The following is a 20552-nucleotide window of genomic DNA, read 5'->3' on the forward strand; positions in this document are numbered from 1 at the left end:
AATGAAGACATTTAAAATTATTTCTATTTAATAAATGCATTAACAAATTTAATTTATATATTTGATGAATGCAAATGAATGCTGTTCGTTAAACTTTATATTTATCAAAAAATCCTGAAAAATAAAGTGTATCATCATTTCCACACAAAATATGAAGCGGCAAAATTGTTTTCAACATTGCTAATAATCAGAAATGTTTCTTGAGTCAAATAAATTTTAATGATTTCTAAAAGATCATGTGACACTGAAAACTGGAGTAATGATGAAGAAAATTCTGCTTTGCATCACAGGAATAACATTTTATAATATATTAAAATTGAAAACTTTTTTATTGTTTGCTATACAATATTGCTATACAATATAATATTGCTGTTTTTTTTTTGTTTTTTTTTAACTTTATTTTGATCAAATAAATTCAGCCTTGATGAGCAGAACATATTTATTTAAAAATCATTAATAGCTGTAATTTTTCCAAACTTTTGGCAGGTACTTTAATGATAATAACAATTCTATATACATTACTACCGGTATATTATAGTACTTTATTATAATATATTATATTATATTGTTATCATGATTATTAAATGCTGCTTTTTATTTTTTATAGGACAATAGTATGTATTATTACAATATAAGATATATCGTTTAATGTGCTAAAATAAATTTTTTTAATAATAAGTGCTGGGGGTGTGGCTTGTGGGCGTGGTTAGATTTCCCTTCTTTTTTGTCTCTTGCTGATCACATGCCTGCTTAAGGCACTGATTGTGTGATGTCATGTTGGACTCATTTATTGCCTCAAATTATTAGTTTTCGAATTTCTCTCTTTATAGGGACATATCGGGGACCAAATGTGACTTTACAGTGCAAGTACAGTTACGGTAAGTTATTCACATTTTGATTCACTGAAACGTTTTGCATAAACATGATACTGTATAAAACTTTCCAGGAGCACTAGACTGCTGTTTTCTGCTTAATCCAGGTTTTGTCTATCAGAGACAAGCTGCCCTCAGGAGGACCACTTCCCCTCTAATCTTTGCGTTAAAGTCAATGGGAAACCGTGTAATCTCCCAGTAAGTTAAACTACAGTCCATCTATCCATCATTCTAAACTGAGACACATGGTCGATTTGTTTAAAAAAAAAATTATTTTAAATATTTTTATTTGAATAAAATACACAAGTTCATCATTTGTTGTGTTCACCAGGGATATCTGCCTCCTACCAAAAATGGCGTGGAACCAAAGAGGCCCAGCAGACCCATCAACATTACCTCATTGGTCAGACTGTCCACAACTGTCCCCAACACCATCGTAGTGTCCTGGACCTCAGAAATTGGACGTGTAAGTTAATAATAATCCCTCCCTCTCCTGATTTGTGAATACAACTACTGCAACATTTGTTTTATAATGTTTTTTTCACCTTCAATGGGAAAAGATGGAAAGTAATTTGTAGTCTAATAAGACAAATCAAGTAAGCCTATTATAGGAACTCTTGTGGAAATCAACATTTATTTTTAGCTCCCCATACGTGTCTCGCAGCCATTTACAGTCACATGATGGCCAATTATAGCATCAGCTTTATGCAGTTTATGTGAAAAGGTCAGCATGTGTGTAGTATTTTAGTATTCTCTCAGAGTGGCGTTTTGAGGCACAGCTAAAAAAAAGAATATCAAAATAACACTCTTGCAGATGCCCTTATTTCAGTCATTTTTCAGAAAAACAAAAATACTTTTTGTAGAGTATTGATGGATATGACATTAAACAGAAATTAATTAACTTGCATATTAGTCATTTAAATGCCTTGTCTATTCTCTGTGTTGTGGTCTGTGCTAATCGTAAATATTTCCCTGCAGTTTTATACATTATCTGAAATAATTTTTGATCTTTGTGAATGCTCATTTACCTTTATATGTTCTAGAAATGCATTTGTGGTGGATGAATGTTCTTGTCCATTAGCAGTTAATGCATATTAAGAAAAAGATTTAGGAAAAAAAAGGTCACTGTTTTACTTTGAGATTGCTGTAGGCAGACAGGAGTTCATTACTTCATCCGCAGATCCCTATATCTTATAAGCTAACATATTCATCTTCTTGCGCATAATACATCACTGCACCTACATATAATATTCAGCTTCATGAGTGATGTCATTTCTTAGCGTATAACTTGCCTCGGCAAGCAATGAGCAATCCTGGCGCTTTCTGTGGTAGATTCCTTAAATTTTTCACTCTTGCTCAGGAGTCGTGAAAATTATATGAGCTGTACCTTCTCACTGAATCTTAAGGGCTCTTTATTACAGAACCTGTTCATATGGCACTGATAAAACGATGATGTAAGATCTGACCTGAAAATATAAATAAATGATGCCTAGAAGAAGCTTCTTCTCTGCAGTAGGTTTTGCGCACTCTGCATTAGTATCACATTGTCTCACTGTGATGTTACGGTTAATAAGTTATTCCATCAATTATTACACATTTCACATGTTAACTTACACTCTTATATATATATATATATATATATAGACTGCATACTGTTTTAATAAGATGTTACTATGTTACAAACTGTTGCTCGGATTGAATTGTGGGATGCCAATGTGTCTCTACTAACGAATCCATTGTTGGATTGTTTTCTCAGAGTTACTCTATGGCGGTGTACCTGGTCAAACAACTGTCATCTACAATGCTATTGCAGAGGCTACGGGCTAAAGGCATCAGAAATCCAGATCACTCCAGAGCACTCAGTAAGCATGCACATTCCCAAGAGAAATAAAGCTGTTCTGTTTGTTGTCCTAAAACCTGGGAAAAAAAGATCAGTTTTGAGCTATGTGTTTCTACAGGAATTTCCATTGGGTTTTTAGAATAGCAGATTTACACTTTTGATTTATACTACTGTTATTTTATTCTGCAAGGATGCATTAAATTAAAAGTCAAGTAAAGACTTTGTTGCCAAAGACTTCTATTTCAAATAAAGGCTGTTTTTTATGTCTTTTCATCAATGAAAACAAAAGGTAAAAATGATTTAAAAATATGTTTAACCAGTTATTTTAAATTGTAATAATTGCCTCAGATGTGAATTTTGAACAAGTTGCTAAAAGAGGGCTTCAGTGACTGAACAGCTCTGTTAAGAGCTTACGTTTTCTTGATATCTAATCTAAAGATGGCAATGAAGATGGAGTTTTTTCTTGCTAGTTTAATTCAGACAGAAATAGTCTCTGTGTCCTCTTGTATATTGTGGACTAATAATTTGTTGGTGAATTATTTTGTCTAATTTAAAACCTTAAGAATTGTGCTCCATAGACTGCAGTCAGTAGTCATTTTCTTAAACCCATCAAGACTAAATAGTGCTTGATTGTGTATATACCAGAATCTTTTATTCTTTATGCCATGGTCTGTCTGAATACTCGATTCTGATTGGCTGGCAGGTGTTGATTAAATTCGTTTAACTGCACAGGTAGTTCCAGGTCAGTTTAATCATGTTCTATATTAATACAGTTAGAGTTGAATAGTAATACAGATGAAAATAACCGTCATTTTTATCGTTCCGGTCAAATATTGCAGCGCAAATATTATTAACATCTTCAATATGTGAATGCTGGCAAATGACCATGGCATAAATGGGATAATCAACGGCTAGCTGTGCATTAAACGATTTGAATGCACTTCGCGGAGGCAACCACCCTCCGCTGCGCATCGGGCGGTTCTTCGCCTCCACGTCGTGCATTCAGATCGTTTAATGCACAGCTAGCCATTGATTATCCCTTACGTATAGAATGGTGTGAATTCATCTAGGATTGATCTAATCACTGACAGAAATGCAACATTCCAGTTCTGCTACAGATCACTTTGTTAAACTTTCCATGATACTTTAAAATGTTATGTAGCAACTTATAAACTGAAGAGGCTTGTTAATTCTGAAAGAACGCCCTGATGCCCCTGTTGTAAACAAGCTACAGCACAGCAGCCTGAGGCAGCTCAACCAAGTTCTGAAGCAATAATATTTATTCAGATGATTTGAGAAATACAAACAAGTGTTTTAGATAATATTTTAAAGTGCAATGGTGAAGCTGTGAATATCATATTTGTCCAATGATAACCTATTTAATAAATACACACTACTGTTGAAAAGTTGGGGATTGTAAGAATTTCTTTAAGAACAGCACTAAGGCTGCTTTTTTTTTAAATAAAGCAGTAATTTTGTGAAATAATATTACAATTTAAAATAATAATAGGCTAATTTGAATAATAGTAAAAGAAAATTATTATTATTATTTTAATATATATTAAAAAGTAATTTATTCCTATTCCTTATTCCTAAAGCTGAATTTACAGCAGTCATTACTCCAGTCTTCAGTGTCACATGATCTATCAGAAATCAATCTCATATGCTGATTTGGTGAAGCTGATTTCTTCTTATTATTAATGTTATTAAAACAATTGTGCTTGTGCTCCTGAATATTTAGTGGAAATTGTGATATATTTTTATAATATTCTTTGTTGAAATTTCAGAACAGAAAACTTTTTTTAACATTATAAATGTGGTTACGGTGAATTTCAACATCAATTTAATGTATCCATACTGTATAAAAATATTCATTGCATTCAAAAAGAAATTAAAATCTTACTAATCCCAACCTTCTTAATGGTTGTGTAGGTGTGAATATGATGCATTGAAGTGTTCAGTCTTTTATTATTGCTAGGTTAAATGTGACCGTATTGTTCTTTCACTCCTCCAGTTGTATTAGTAACTCAAAGTCATTTATTAATAGCAATGCAGTTGTAAAGATCTCTGTTTGTTTTCAGCTGCTAATGTGTTCTTTTGCTCATGTCCTGCAGTAAAAGAAAAGTTAACGGCAGACCCTGACAGTGAAATAGCAACCACCAGCCTAAGAGTTTCATTATTATGTCCGGTAAGCATCTTATTTGTCTGATCACTCGGTCACACACACAAATGCATATTTTACATGTTACATGTTATATATACATGTTAGTTTAAGGCCAAGGACCAGCTGCAACAAACCTCTTAAGCTAAGAAAATTCTTAAATACAAATCCAAACTAATTATCACAAAGGCTTTTTTTTTTTCACATCACAGGTTTGTTGCAACCAGCTATAGGACCTTACAAAGTCCTTATGAGAAGCAGAGCTTTATAACATGTTATTGTTTAAGATTCTAGTGTTTCAAAGTATAGATCACACAAAGCAAAGACTGACGTTTTTTATTTTAAACTCAAAATGAAATCAGATTCAGAGGATTTTATATATTATGACTCATAAATCTGTCTAAAACAATTAGGCTGTTTAATGTCAGTTGTATGTTGCCATGATTATATGTTTTGTTCATGTTTCTCTTTTCATTCTTTGGTCTGTGTCCAAACCTACATCTGTTTATGTATGTGTGAGTTTGCCTGGATTTCTTCCATGTGGGGATGTCTGTGTGTGTTAATTCCTTCATGATTGTGTTATGCAGCTGGGAAAGATGCGGCTAATGATTCCGTGTCGGGCGTTGACGTGTTCACACCTGCAGTGTTTTGATGCTACGCTCTACATCCAGATGAATGAAAAGAAGCCCACATGGGTGTGTCCTGTATGTGACAAAAAAGCACCCTATGAACATCTCATCATTGACGGGTATGCAAAACAATAACAGAACAGCACAAGAAATTAATTAAGTTGTTTTTACAATCCTAACCAATGTTCCCTCTAATTTTTTTTCTTGCTGAGCAAAACTTTTCTCTATTGGGCAGACATTTCGGGCACCTGAGCAAAAACATTCTTTATACCAGACCTGTACAGCGCGTGTGTAACTTTTAACTTTAATGTGCTATTTATATTTGATTTTACCCTTGACGTAACTAAATGATGCACATTTTAGGTTATCTGAGAAAACATTTTTACAGTACAATACATGCCGTTCAAAAGTTTGGGATCAGTACATTTTTTTAAAGAAGTTTCTTAGGCTCATCAAGGCTGTATCTATTTGATTAAAAATACTGAATATTATTTCACAAAATAATATTGTGAAATATTATTGCAATTTAAAATAAAAGTTTTCTATTTTAATATATTTTAAAATATAATTTATTCCTGTGAAGCAAAGCTGAATTTTCAGTGTTTTAGATAATATTTTAAAGTGCAATGGTGAAGCTGTGAATATCATATTTGTCCAATGATAACCTATTTAATAAATACACACTACTGTTGAAAAGTTGGGGATTGTAAGAATTTCTTTAAGAACAGCACTAAGGCTGCTTTTTTTTTAAATAAAGCAGTAATTTTGTGAAATAATATTACAATTTAATGTATATTTAACATGATCACATGATCACATGATCCTTCAGAAATCATTCTAATATGCTAATTTATAATCAGTGTTGGAAAAAGTTGTGCCGCTTAATATTTTTTGGGACCTGTGATATTTTTCAGGATTCTTTGAGAAATAAAAAGTTAAAAAGAACAGTGTTTATTCAAAATAGAAATTTTGTGTTACAATATACACTATACTATTCAAAAAATTCTTATTTATTTATTTTTTTTATTAATACTTTTATTCAGCAAGGATGTGTTAAATGGATAAAAAGTGATAGTAAAGACTTACATAAATAAAATATTTATATTTTTAATTAATGCTGTTCTTTTTAACTTTTTATTAGCCTAATCAAAGAATCAAAGAAAAAAGGTAACAAAAAATATTAAGCAGCCCAACAGTTTCAACACTGATAATAAATCAGAATATTAGAATGATTTCTGAAGGATCATGTGACACTGAAGACTGGAGTAATGATGCTGAAAATTCAGCTTTGCTTTACAGGAATACACTATATTTTAAAATATATTAAAATAGAAAACCAGTATTAGAAACTGCAATAGCCTAAGAGTTCACAATATTACTAAGGGTTTTTTTCTGTATTTTGATCAAATAAATACAGCCTTGATGAGCATAAGTGACTCCATTAAAAAACAAGGTCAATTATTTATTAGGTTTATAATATAGGCCTAACATAATATAATATCAAAACAACTTAAGCATTTAAACTGATAGAAGAGAATAGAAAACAAACTGAAGCATACTAACTAACTGAGATCTGGAAGTTAAATACTAAAAAAAAAAAAAAAAAAATACTTGAACGTGAATTCTTCTATAGCTGTCTAAACATCTCTAAAGTACAGTTTGCACAATACACCTGTGTGTGTGACTGTAAATGTCTCAGAGTTTTGTTACCGTTCTGTGCCCATCGTCCGCTATCTCCAGCACTTAATCAAGACGCTCTTCTTTAATACATGAGGACGTTTTATTTCACATGTCATTGCGATGGCTCTCGATTTGAGCTACTTCGTCCGCAACCATTGAAGTATTGGGTTTCTACAGCGACTCATTTGGCACACATCACATCGTTCTCTTTCTATGAAACCTGTAAACCGCATTCAACGGTTCTAACTCGATAGCGGCAGCAGCTCTATAGCGGTTTACCCGAGCATGGCAATTCTTTCATTTCTACTAGAATACAATCAAATGGCTTTCCCAACTCATTTTTGCGTGTGCGCGGCACATTATTTCTCTGCGCGGCCACGGTGGAAGAAGTGCGCGGCCACACGCGCGCGCAGCTTAGAGGGAACATTGATCCTAACCCTATGTGATTTATATATATATTTACTTATATGTGACCCTGGATCACAAAACCAGTCATAAGGGTCATTTTTTTGAATAAATAAGCTTTCCTTTGATGTATGTTTTGTCAGGATAGGACAATATTTGGCCGAGATACAACTATTTGAAAATCTGGAATCTGAGAGTGCAAAAAAATCAAAATATTTAGAAAATCACATTTAAAGTTGCCCAAATGAAGTTCTTAGCAATGCATATTACTAATCAAAAATTACGTTTTGCTATATTTGCGGTAGAAAAGTTACAAAATATCTTCATGGAACATGATCTTTACTTTATATCCTAATGATTTTTGGCGTAAAAGAAAAATCTGTCATTTTAACCCATACAATGTATTGCTGGCTATTGCTACAAATAGACTCGTGCTACTCATGACTGGTTTTATGGTCCAGGCTCACATATATAGTTGTGGTCAAAATATTTATGTAACAATATAAACTCACACATTTTGCATGAAGTTTTCCAGCTGTTTTCCAGAGAGCGGATGATCCCTAAATTTACATTCTCTCTTCTCTAATCTCTCCTTTGTGTCTTTTTCCTCTCCTTTTCCCTACCGGTCTCTCTGTCCATCCTTAGGTTGTTTATGGAGATTCTGAACAGCTGTTTAGACTGTGATGAAATCCAGTTCAAAGAAGATGGCAGCTGGGCCCCCATGAGGTCGAAAAAGGAAGTGCAGGAGGTGTCGGCTTCATACAATGGCATTGATGGTCAGTCCCAGTTACTGCTGATCATCTCCTCATATTGTTGAGGAACTGCTGCAGGATGGGGTTTGGGTGCATTCTTGGCATCTTGAAAGCCCTAATACAGTAATTTTACACAGCATTGTATTTTGATAATTAAAGAGTTTTTTTAAATTAAAAAAATACAGTTCAAACAAAAACAAAAAAACAACAACAACAAAAGATGTTATTCCATGAAAGAAATGAATACTTTTATTAAGCAAGAATGCAATAAACATATCAAAAGTGACAGTACTGTTACATTGTTCCAAAAAAAATCAAATAATTTCAAATAAATGCTGTTCTATTGAACTTTCTATTCATCAGTAGATCATGAAAAAAAGCAGCTTTCATAGTCGCTTTTCATTTTAATTATGAGAAATATTTCTTGAGCGTTTCTTGATCTGGTAGATAGTGCCAAACAATGAATGTGACATTACCTTCCCCTGAAAAATTCCATCCCTCCTTGCCATGCACATGCTTATATAAGCTGAACATACACCCTGAGATTATTTGGTTTACAGTCTGCTATGCATGTGTGTGTAATCAGGTGGATGTCGTACGACAGTGTTGGAGCAGAACTCTCAAACGAACGGCAACAGTGGAGGCAACAGCAAAAAAGTGGAGGTGATTGATTTGACACTTGACAGCTCGTCTGAAGAAGAGGAAGATGAAGAACCCCCTCAGAAGAAAAGCTGTCCCTCGCTATCTAGCATCTCTCCTCAGATGGATAATGGGTACATTTCAGTAAAATTTAGCTTCTTATACATGCACAAATAACATTCTATGTGTGGGTTTTGCAAAATATTTTACTCAAGCTAGCTTGTTTGTTGGCGTGTTCACAGGGTACTAAATCTCCACAGACAAGCGTCTCCTGTGAGTCGAACACCCAGCATGCCTCAGGTGGACACCAATTACATTCCCCCACCTCCTCCCTTAATTCAGGACTACCGCCACTACTACTCTACACCCACTGACCTGTCAGGTACAGTGGACAAACATCATTAGGAGCCTGTTTAATGTAGAAAATTTGCTTGTTTAAGCTTCAACGTTTGTGCTCATTCATCTCTGTTATCTCTACCTGTTACAGATCTCAACTTTTTTCCGTTTTTACAAGGAGAGAATCATCAGGTAACAACAAAAACGTTTCCTGGCCTGACTATTAAACTTTATGTAGCTACTCTAGCGACCATCTTCTGTTTGCCTGACTCTTTTGTTGCTGTCTCTCCAGCACTACAACATGGTGATGGCAGCAGCCGCATCAGCATCGGAAGATCACGACCTCCTCCTGAGTCGTTTTCTCCCGTACGGCTCGTCCCAGCTCTTCCTTGACCCTCCCTCTACCCCCGTAGGCAACAACCTCCCTCCCATTAACGTCAACGGCAGCAGCACCGGCAGCAGCCTGGTGTCCTCCAACAGCCTGCGGGAAAGCCTCGGACATCCACCCGCCCCACGCCCAACCTCCGAATCGGGCCCGACGTCTGCCATCTACGGTCCCATCCCAGACGTCATCTCGTTAGACTGATCCAGGACCGAAACTGACTGAAGAGACTTCCAAACATTGGGAAGAAAACAGGACATACAGGATGACTGAAGGGTGTTTTTGTAAACGATGATAATCGTTGCCGTGTACAGAGAACAAATATATTTTTTGTTTTACTTTTGTATATACCTATCTATCTAGCTATCTAATGTATATGTAAACTTGAAAGAGTTTTTTTCCCCCTTCTGGCTTGCTAAAATTTATTTGGGTTTTATCTCTTGGGAAACTGACGCTCTTTTTCCTTCACAGCTTTGTCTCAACCTCTTTAACATACTATGAACACTTTTTATATCCCCATCTTCTGTAATCGTCTATATTTTGTCTGATTCCACAGGGCACAATGGCTCTGATCGGACCGTCTGCCGGACTCTTGGTTCTTTTCTCTTCCCAGCAAAACTTGTCGTCTTTGCCAATCCATAACATTTCCCCTAAACATGCAGGATTATTTTATATAATGCTTTTAAAGGGAAAGTTCACCCAAAAATTGACATTCTGTCGTTTACACACCCTCATATTGTATATTCTTCTGCGGAAGACAAAAGAAGATATTTTCAGTGTTTTTTCCCCCCATACAATGAAAGTCGGTGGGGTCCAGCGTTGTTTTTGACCCCATTACAACATTCTTTTGTGTTGCACAGAAAAAAGTCATACAGGTTTGGAACAACATGAGAGTAAATGACTTTTTTTTTAAATAAATTAATCATTTTTTGATGAACTCTTTTTATTTTGATGGGCCGTTAAGAAGCATTCCTTTACATTCAGGTTAACAACTGGAAGTAATAGCATTGTTACAGATTGCCAATATCTGACCTCATGATTCTTATGTGAAATGTAATTCATGACTGTTTTTAAAACAATGTAATTCTCTAACAATTTTGCATCCATATTTTCTTGCTCAATGCCAAAAGAACACTGTTTAGTGTTGACGTTTCTAGAGTGAGAGCTTGTGAGTTCAGTGAACTTAAATGTACACTTTGTGTGGAAAATAAGGATTTACTCTCTTTTTTTTTTTTTTTTTTTTTGTGGCTGCCATGCTTGATTGTTCATTTTCTCCTTTCCTTCCGTCCCGCTCTTCTTGAATTTTTCAGAAGGAATGATTTGTTTGGAGGTTCTGCAGTGGCGTAGATGGTGAGGTTACGATGTCATTGGCATTGGCGTGTAATTGCTCATAGATGTTTGTTTCAGCCTCATGCAGTGACTGAGGTCTCTGTTCAGTTGTCTGTTAGGTCATCTGTGTTTGGTACTGTACGGGAAAACTAAAGCCACTCATTTCTTCTGTTTTGTCACGTGTGCCTTGTGTGAGTGTGTTTTGCGTGTGAAAGACTGGACCTGTTATTATGTACTTCAGTTAGCCTGTATTAATCTGTTCTTCATGTTGACTGTCAGATATGGAGCTCTTATCTACAGACTTGGTGTTTCTAAGCAAATAATCCTATTGAGTAACCACATTTGGATGTACTTTCAAGTGCTGATTGGGATTAACACAGGAAGTTTATTTAAGATTGGGGGGAAATTTGTGTGTTCAAAAAGCAAATGGAAATAGTTTATTTAGAAATTGGTAAAATCTTTAAAAAAAAAATATATATATATACTTAAATGAAACAGGCTATCTAAGTGTGTGTGTGTGTGTGTGTGTGTGTGTGTGTGTGAGCGTGCTGGTGTGGATTTCTCAGTGTGTTGACAAGACCTCCTTTCAAAGCCTAATTGGGTTGGGACTGGGGTAATTGCGTGTGACAGAATCTAGCTATCGCATTTTGTTTTGTTGTTCCTTTGACCTCTAAACCTCCTTTTAATCTACATTTCTTAGGAAAGTATTAGATGTTTATCAGTTGATTTATTTCTTGGCTCTAGGATTGGTTTGAAATGTAATTGGTTAAGTAATTATTGAGATAAACATGACTGAGACAAAAATACATATACTGTTATTGCAAAATCCTTAATACCAAATTGAGTACTTGTTAGATCTCTAGCAGTGTTAATGATTGACTCTTTATTTTAACAAGTAAATGGACAGTTGTTGTCCTTTGATTCAATGACATTATGTATTTGACAAGATTTGTTACCAGGGATACACAGGCAAGGTTCAATGACAAACACAATACAAGTTTTTATTAATTTGTTGATTTTTGTTTATGATTGATAAAAGGATAAGTTGTGTGTGTGTGTGTGTGTGTGAATGTGTGAATGAAAGTGTGTGCATGTTTTTGTTCTTGATGTAAGGCAAACATTGTGCAAACTTGGATGTTCCAGTGATGTGCATTTATATGTTAAAGTTGGATCTGCAACTTCACAACAAACTAATTTATATATTTTAGATGCAGAACTGTGTTATGAATGGACTTTCAAAGTCCAAGTTTATTTTGTTTTCCATTTCAGTAAGCTGACATCTATGCTCACTGCCTTAAATTTCATCCACTCTGTGTCTATGTGGCATGTTTTATTAAAAGAAAAAAAAAAGATTTTTAAGATGTGGAAGACATATTGTACAGTAGACCAATGTCAGTTTGTATAAAGTACTAAGTGAAAAAAAAAATATTTATTACATGCATTGAAAGAAATTGTTTACTTATTGAATGTTACATGTTTATGTAGAGACATTTAGATGTAATAAAATGCATTGAGTTAACTTTGGCTTTTGTCTTGATTAAAAACAAGCTGATGTGTATATGATTTTATATTTCTTATAGTACATTTGAGAATTTGGACATTACACTCCTTTACACTTGTGCTGAATAGCTCAGATATTTTACCTTGCTGTAACTCGCAATGGAAGATGGACATAACCCATTTGAGTTGAATGGCGTACTGCTCAGTGATAAAGGTCAGACAAGCCTGAATCAATCTGTGGAAAGGTGAGGATTCTAAATTGAGAACTAACCAGGTGCCTGTTCATATTTCAGAAATAATCACAGCCACTGTATCTGGGGCAACAAGCTTTAACCCATTTTCAGTTCAAATAGGCCTTATGTGAATATATATATATATATATATATATATATATAGGTGCATCTCAAAAAATTAGAATATCGTGAAAAGGTTCTTTTTTTTTTTTTTTTTTTTCGAAAAGTGAAACTTTCATATATTCTAGATTCATTACATGTAAAGTAAAACATTTCAAAAGTTTATTTTTGTTTTAATTTTGATGATTAGAGCTTACAGCTCATGAAAGTAAAAAATCCAGTATCTCAAAATATCAGAATATTTCCTAAGATCAATAAAAAAAAAAAAAAAGGATTTGCAAAACAGAAAAGTTCAAGTTCTTTAAAGTATGTTCATTTATGCACTCAATACTTGGTCTGGGCTCCTTTAACACAAACGCCAGCATCAGTGAGGTGTGGCATGGAAGCAATCAGCCTGCGGCACTGCTGAGGCACTATTGAGCCTTCAGCTCATCTGTGTTGTTGGATCCACTGTTTCTCATCTTTCTCTTGAAAATATCCCATAGATTGCATATGGAGTTGAGGTCAGGCATGTTGGCTGGCCAGTCAAGCACAGTAATATCATGCTCAGCAAACCACTTGGAAGTGGTTTTGTACTGTGGGCAGATGCTAAAGTCCTACTGGAAAAAGAAATCAGCATCTCCATAAAGATTGTCAGCAGATGGAAGCATAAAGTCCTCCAAAATCTCCTGGTAGATGGCTGCATTGACTTTGGACTTGATAAAACACAATGGACCAACACCAGCAGACGTCACAGCACCCCAAATCATCACTGACTTCAGACACTTCACACTGGCCTTCAAGCAGCTTGGACTCTGTGCCTCTCCAGTCTTCCTCCAGACTCCAGAACTTGATTTCAAAATGAAATGCAAAATTTATTTTTATCTGAAAAGAGGACTCTGGACCACTGAGCAACAGTCCAGTTCTTTTTCTCCACAGCCCAGGTAAGATGCTTCTGACGTTGTTTCTGTTTCAGAAGTGGCTTGGTGGCCCTTTTCCTGAAGACGTCTGAGCGTGGTGACTCTTGATGCACTGACTCCAGCTTCAGTCCACTCCTTGTGAAGCTCTCACAAGTGTTTGAATCAGCTTTGCTTGACAGTGTTCTCAAGCTTGTCATCCCTGTTGCTTGTGCAGCTTTTCCTACCCAATTCCTTCCTTCCAGTCAACTTTGCATTTAATATGCTTTGATACAGCACTCTGTAAACAGCCACACCTTTCAGTAATGACCCTCTGTGACTTACCCTCTTTGTGGAGGGCGTCAATGATTGTCTTCTGGACCATTGCCAAGTCAGCAGTCTTCCCCATTATTGTGGTTTCAAAGAACAAGAGATACCCAGAATTTATACTGTAGGGATGGTCATTTAACTCAAATATAAATATTCTAATATTTTGAGATACTTTTTGAGATATATAAATATATAAATATTTATATAAATATATCTTTATTTTATGCTTTATCTTAAAGCACCTTTGTCCTCATTTATGAATGATAAAACCCACATACATAGAGTCCAAACAACTAGCCTATATACGCTCATAAAATATGGCTGAGTTTGGTTTCTCTAAATTTAGTTCTTTAGCCCACCAGTCATTCTGATAACACATGGTGTTTCAAATACCATGAACATTGTAAAACTTTTATACCTTTAAAATAAATGCAAAGATTCTGTGCTTACTCCAATTGCAATAATGCTCCTGCGACAACTGAAAAACCTATCAGTATCAGGCTCAACTTGAGCAACTTAACCAAAGCCTCGAGAAAAACTGGTGTATATTTACATGTGAACAGCAGATGGCAGTAAAAACTTGCCAAGATCCACCTGCTCTCTTAAAGCTCTTACTTCTCATTATTGACTTAAGCAAATAACTAATGAGTCATGACTGTGTATTGACAGCTATTTAGTCAAGATTCTTATTCTGAGGTTATTACCATTTAATGCCTGTAGATTTATAAGTATGTGCTATAGGTAAAATCAATCTTAAGACTGTAGATCAAGTTTAACTTTGACATAACTAATCTAATTTTGTCTGGATAAATATATTATATATATATATATATATATATATATATATATATACATACATACGTAACAAGATATGAATATTAACTGGACAGCTATTAAACTGTGAATAAACTGTAAAGTATTTCCTTTTTCTTTTTTTATATATTTTTTCACTAATGTATGTTATTTAATAATGGTATGAACCCAAAAACTCACAAAGGTTTTGTATATGTTTATTTGACGCCGTCCTGTCAATCAAACGCGAAGACGAATCGCTGCTCTCGGTGGGCGGGGACATTTAAAAAGCGCCTGACATAAATTCTAGCGCGCGCCGCATTGTGCTCATTGCTCAATAGTTTCAGAACCTTGATCTTGTTTGCATGGTGATGAAGGGAAGGATGAGTGATGCTTTGCCGGTTATCAGTTAAAAAGCCTAAACTTAACTAATAAATCTGATTAAACAATAGGTCTACTAACTATAGATAAGTAGCCTACATATAAATGTGTACATGCTACATTATTTATCGTAATGGGCAACGCAGAAGTAGTGAAATCGCTGGATATAATGGGAGACAGTAATCAGAGTGGTGTAATCAACAGATCAATCAGTGATCGCGAGCGCTTTAAAAGCCTGGAAGACATTGATGTGACCGCCGACGGGAGTCCGGTGTTGAGATGCTTGATCTCCATCACCTACTCGGTGGTTTGCGTCGTTGGTCTGATCGGGAACCTGTTGGTGTTCTTCTTTATTCGCGTGAGACAAGAGAGACGCACATCCAAAATAAACTTTTTCATCCTCAATTTGGCCGTAACGGATTTTCAGTTTGTGTTGACTTTGCCTTTCTGGGCCGTGGACACGGCGCTGGACTTCAGCTGGCCGTTTGGAGACGCCATGTGTAAGATCATCCTGTCGGTGACCGTGATGAACATGTACGCGAGCGTCTTCTTCCTGACCGCGATGAGCATCACTCGGTACTGGTCAGTGGCTTCAGCTCTGAAGGACCGCAGCAGACAGACCAGCTGCTCCATCAGGTGGGTCAGTGTCGTCCTGTGGTCTCTGGCCACCGTGGCCACCGCGCCAACGTCCATCTTCTCCACGGTCACCAACGTGGCCGGCGAAAAACTTTGTTTGTTGCGGTTCCCCGACGGACAGTATTGGTTGGCAGTCTATCATCTCCAGAAAATACTGATCGCTTTTATTTTGCCCATGGCGATAGTGTCCATCAGTTATCTGCTGCTCTTGAGGCTCATCCGACAGCGGAGCATGAAGAACAACTCGAAACGAAGAACGCAAGTCACAAAGTCCGTCACCATCGTGGTCTTGTCGTTCTTCCTCTGCTGGATGCCCAATCATGCCATAACGTTTTGGGGCGTGCTGGTGAAATTCAATGCTGTGTATTGGGATAAGTCGTACTATATCGTTCATACCTATGTGTTTCCGGTGACCGTGTGCCTGGCGCACGCGAACAGCTGTTTGAACCCACTTATTTACTGTCTTATGCGTAAAGAGTTCAGGAAAAAACTGAAGGACCTGTTTCTCCGAGTTTGAGAGAAACAAGACTCAGTCCTGAGGAACAAACGGTATTCATTGTTGAAGGGGTTATTTTAACCAAAATGTAACTGTCAATCATTATTTACTCAACCTCATGTTTTTCTAAGACTGTATGACTTTATTTCTGCAGTGGAGCTCAAAAGGGATGTCAGTTCACAGGTTTTGGACAACATGAGGGTGAGTAAATAAGAATAGGCTAGAATTGTTCTTTTTGGATGAACTGCCAGTAACAGTATACGCATGGTGTACAGTTGTATTGCGTGAATGTCTTTGTTGTTCTTGTGAAACATTATTTTAAAATAGGCTAACTGTCGATATAAAATGTTACCTTAATTTTGCGTTTAAAAAAAACAATAACGCAACTAAAGGCATAATACCATTCAGGGCACCATACTTTAACAGTTCCTCTTCCATGAAATGTCAAAAATAATTATACAGTAGCCTATTGTGCACTTTATATCTCAGTTATAGGGGTAATTGTGTATATCTTGTTTCTGAGTGTTAAATTAAAATCTATTTAAATTCAATTAAAATCTGACTTTAATAAAGACAGAATACATAAGAGACCATGCATGTTTCTGAGGATTATGTCCGAGCAAATATAAGGCTTTAGGTCAAATTTCCAATTTATTTATTCAATTTATTCAGTTTTTTTTTTCCTAGCAGGGATTTTGTGTTCAAGCACATTGTTTAAAACCCTCTTAAATCTTTGTGAATTTCATCCTCTGAAATTAAATTCCAGTATCATCATTTTGCTATAACCGCTGGGTAACAAATGGGCATATTAAAACCACTCCGAGCCTGCTAGATTTAAACCTAAAGTCTGAACTGTGTTTTCAGGAAAAGGGTATTTTGCATAAAAGTGAGGCCAGGGCAAGTTAGAATATTTGTTGTTGGCAAAAACTTTGATTTGATATTGTAGGATATTACCTATGATGTTTTTGATGTTTTCTAAATTATTATGTGTTGCATAGGTATACAGTTTAAATTTAGCTGAAAAGCATATAATAAGTTGTTTAATGCCAAACTCCATTTTGACAACTTACCACACATGCTATTGGTCAATGAACAGTGAATTTGTTCAATGAATATTATTTATTTATTTATCAATAAGAGTTAGGTTCAGTATCCTTTTGCAGTTAGGATTTTAAAGTCCTATACAAACATTTGACATTATAAAATAAACCTACCTTAATATTATTTGTAGAAAAAAATAGTGACACTAGCCCCAGTCTACCCTTTGTAGCTACATTATATTATAAGCACAAGCCATTTACAATTATTAAAAAAAGAAAAAACACTTTCTCAGCAACATCAGTTAATTTGATGTTTTACACCTTACAGCTTAATAAGGATGGATACCCAAACCACTTGGTTGAGCAAAAGCCAAAGTAAAAGTTTCAGTCTAATTTGCTGATTCTCCTTTTCTCTCGCACTCACTGATTGACAACGCGCTCTCTGAATTTCCCTCTCACAGTGCTTCCCTGTCAGTCTGGTCTCATTCTCAATTAGCATTACTGACAGACCCTCCCTCAAGCTCCCAGCCAAGATACCACCATCCACCCTGATCACAGCTTTGTGAATCAAAGCATTCAGGAATATATCAAGCAAAGCTAGGCAGAAATATGTTTCATGTAGTCAGGCACGGCCATATCAGTCTCTTTGCACACATCCAAACGTGTTCTTCTATCCAGTAGAAATGACAGCTCCGTGGCATGCAGTTAATTACCCGGAAAAGGGCGATCAGGTTCATAATTGATGAGAATGCTTAACGTCTTGTTAAATTGCGGTTGCTTTAAATCACTTACATAGTAAGCTAATGACGGTCATTTGCAGGCAATTTGGAAGATTTGAAAAGACTGTACATCTGCTGCTGTTTACCGTCACGCTCACACTGGAGCCTTTTAATGGACACCCGGCACAGAAGTGATGATCTTGATGATGTTCTTTTGGTTATGATACGTCACACTCCCGTGTTTAGTCTGTAGAGGTCAGCGGACTGTGAGGAACAGTCTGGGCAGCAGGCAATCTTTTTTTTGGATGCAAATATTTTCCCACCGAAGACCAAACCAGAAGTATCCTTTAAAAACAGAGCAGTATAGGCACAATTATGGCTCCTATAATTCTGCTGCTCTCATTTTATATGTGCACTTAAATGTCATTTGAATACTATTAGTTTGTCTAGAAAAAAAAAACGAAGAAAAATTCTGCATGTGTCCTGTTTGTGTACAAAAGACAGAGGTATGAATGTTAAACGACTGAGTGCTGTGTGGATACAAATTCACCGGTTTGCCCATGGATGTTTGTCAATATTACAAAACTCGCTTTGGTCTCCCGCTGAGTGTGCTAATATAATCAGATCCTCCACTGTTAACAGGATTTCCTGTGGAGACATGGTTTCCTATTACTGAGTGGGTTTGGAGTTATGTTATACTAGTCACTTCCTAATGCACATCATCAAATCAACGTATTCCCATTATGATCTAGATAAGAATTTCATCACATTGGAATTTAATTTGTCTTTTTGGATGTGTGTATTCTACCCACAGTGTTTCAGTATATTGCTCTCCACCCTGGGTGTATTCAGTAACAATATTTACCAAAAAGTAGAAGTGAATGTACTGTATTGCATGTGTATAAATGACTTGCTTGTATTTTTGAATAGTTATTTATTTATGTTGTAATTTCTTTTTATTATCATTATAATTAATCTTAATTGTTTGACCTTTTCAAATGAAAAGTGGAATCTATTTAATCATGTCTGTTTTATTTTTTATCTTTAGTGAGACTTCGTAATCTGACAATGACTCATAATAAATTCTCTAATAGTTAATAGAATTGTTTGAACAGGCTTTCAAAATCCAGCCATATTTTCTGTGATAACAACATCCATTGTGGTCTATGGAAATAACATCCATTAAGAATTTTTTTCGAACAATTAAGAGACTAATTAAGCTTGGGCTTTGTTTGCATAGACAAATGAAAGATGAAAAAATTTCGAATGAACACACAATGGATCATCTCTTACTGTCCACAGTGATAAGGACTTCATAAACCTCATTCGGGGTATTTTATCAGTGTCTGTATATTCTCTGAATTTAACCCATGACCTTGGTGATAGTACCAGGTTCAGCCAGTTGAGCTACAGTAACTACGACCAGCATTCATATATCAGGCTCAGACAAGAAAATCCTTTAGTGCTTTACTCAAACCTTGTGAACTTTCCCTCTTGATCTCATCCCCGTCCTGAGAGATCTCTGGTATTGATCTTACTTTCTGATGGCAACACATCATTAAGTAGTGGAACTGTAGCACGCTGACAAAAACAAACAAACAAACACGGTGTAGGATTTACTTCGAAACAATTTTCACACAGAAATTGCTAGTGCATTTCACAAATAGTTATGAAGAATAAGCAAGTAACAGTGAAGTAAACATTAAGGTTGGAAGATTTACAACTTCAAAAAAATAATTGTATCATTTTCCCCTTTCTTGACTACAGCTGCGAAATGACATTACAATTTACATCTAAACATCTCCCCTTCTGTTCCTGCATATGCGATCCCCAGCTTAACTTGACAAGAGTGAATTATTCTTCCTTCCAGCTAAAAAAACCACCCCGCCAAATTTCTCACTACCAGTTGAAGGTCGCACAGATGTTGCCTACAGGAGTGTGGAAACATTAGTGTCATCCCTGATGACAAGTCCTCATTTGTGAAAATGAATTGGTTCATGGTCTAAAATGAAGCAAAAATAATATTTTTGTTCTTAATCGCTACTCTGATCAGTTCTTTGTCCTGACTCAAGTGACTGAAAGGTGATTTGCGCATGAAGAACATAAATAAACGAAACATTGTGAATGCTACAGTACATCAACATTAATTCTCTGTCATTATATTACTGTTTTCATCCAATTTTTATAAATTATGTGAAACGCATGGGTGTCAAATATCTTTCAGAGGCAGATGAAGTCATTAACCAAATTGTCCTGTTAATATTGTTGTGACAGTACTTTGTCCAGGAATCAAAACTTGGCAGTGAGAAAGTCAAATTTCCTGCTGAATAACTGTATGAGCTTGACCTGAGGGCTTATACAAGGACAATCAGGCCTCTTCCTCTAAATATCTCAATGTCACTTCC

The 20552-nt window shown here is 35.7% G+C and overlaps 2 protein-coding genes across 2 annotated transcripts in view; both read left to right on the forward strand.

Moving 5' to 3' along the window:
• pias1a (protein inhibitor of activated STAT, 1a) overlaps nt 1-12544 on the forward strand; it is a 41379-nt gene extending 28835 nt beyond the window's left edge. Inside the window, exons 4-14 of the mRNA XM_058782510.1 lie at nt 831-878; nt 980-1070; nt 1204-1338; nt 2629-2734; nt 4827-4900; nt 5461-5621; nt 8233-8363; nt 8926-9112; nt 9221-9360; nt 9466-9506; nt 9607-12544. Coding sequence (XP_058638493.1) covers nt 831-878; nt 980-1070; nt 1204-1338; nt 2629-2734; nt 4827-4900; nt 5461-5621; nt 8233-8363; nt 8926-9112; nt 9221-9360; nt 9466-9506; nt 9607-9900 — 1408 coding nt within the window. The 3' untranslated portion in view covers nt 9901-12544. The remainder of the gene's footprint in view (nt 1-830; nt 879-979; nt 1071-1203; nt 1339-2628; nt 2735-4826; nt 4901-5460; nt 5622-8232; nt 8364-8925; nt 9113-9220; nt 9361-9465; nt 9507-9606) is intronic.
• Nucleotides 12545-15335: 2791 nt separating this feature from the next.
• rxfp3.3a1 (relaxin family peptide receptor 3.3a1) lies at nt 15336-17148 on the forward strand. Its single transcript, XM_058782671.1, has one exon. The coding sequence runs from the start codon at nt 15390-15392 to the stop codon at nt 16407-16409; it is 1020 nt and encodes a 339-aa protein (XP_058638654.1). The 5' UTR covers nt 15336-15389; the 3' UTR covers nt 16410-17148.
• Nucleotides 17149-20552: the final 3404 nt, after the last annotated feature.

The sequence above is a fragment of the Onychostoma macrolepis genome, chromosome 07, assembly GCF_012432095.1.
Source record: "Onychostoma macrolepis isolate SWU-2019 chromosome 07, ASM1243209v1, whole genome shotgun sequence".
NCBI classification, from domain to species: Eukaryota; Metazoa; Chordata; class Actinopteri; order Cypriniformes; family Cyprinidae; genus Onychostoma; species Onychostoma macrolepis.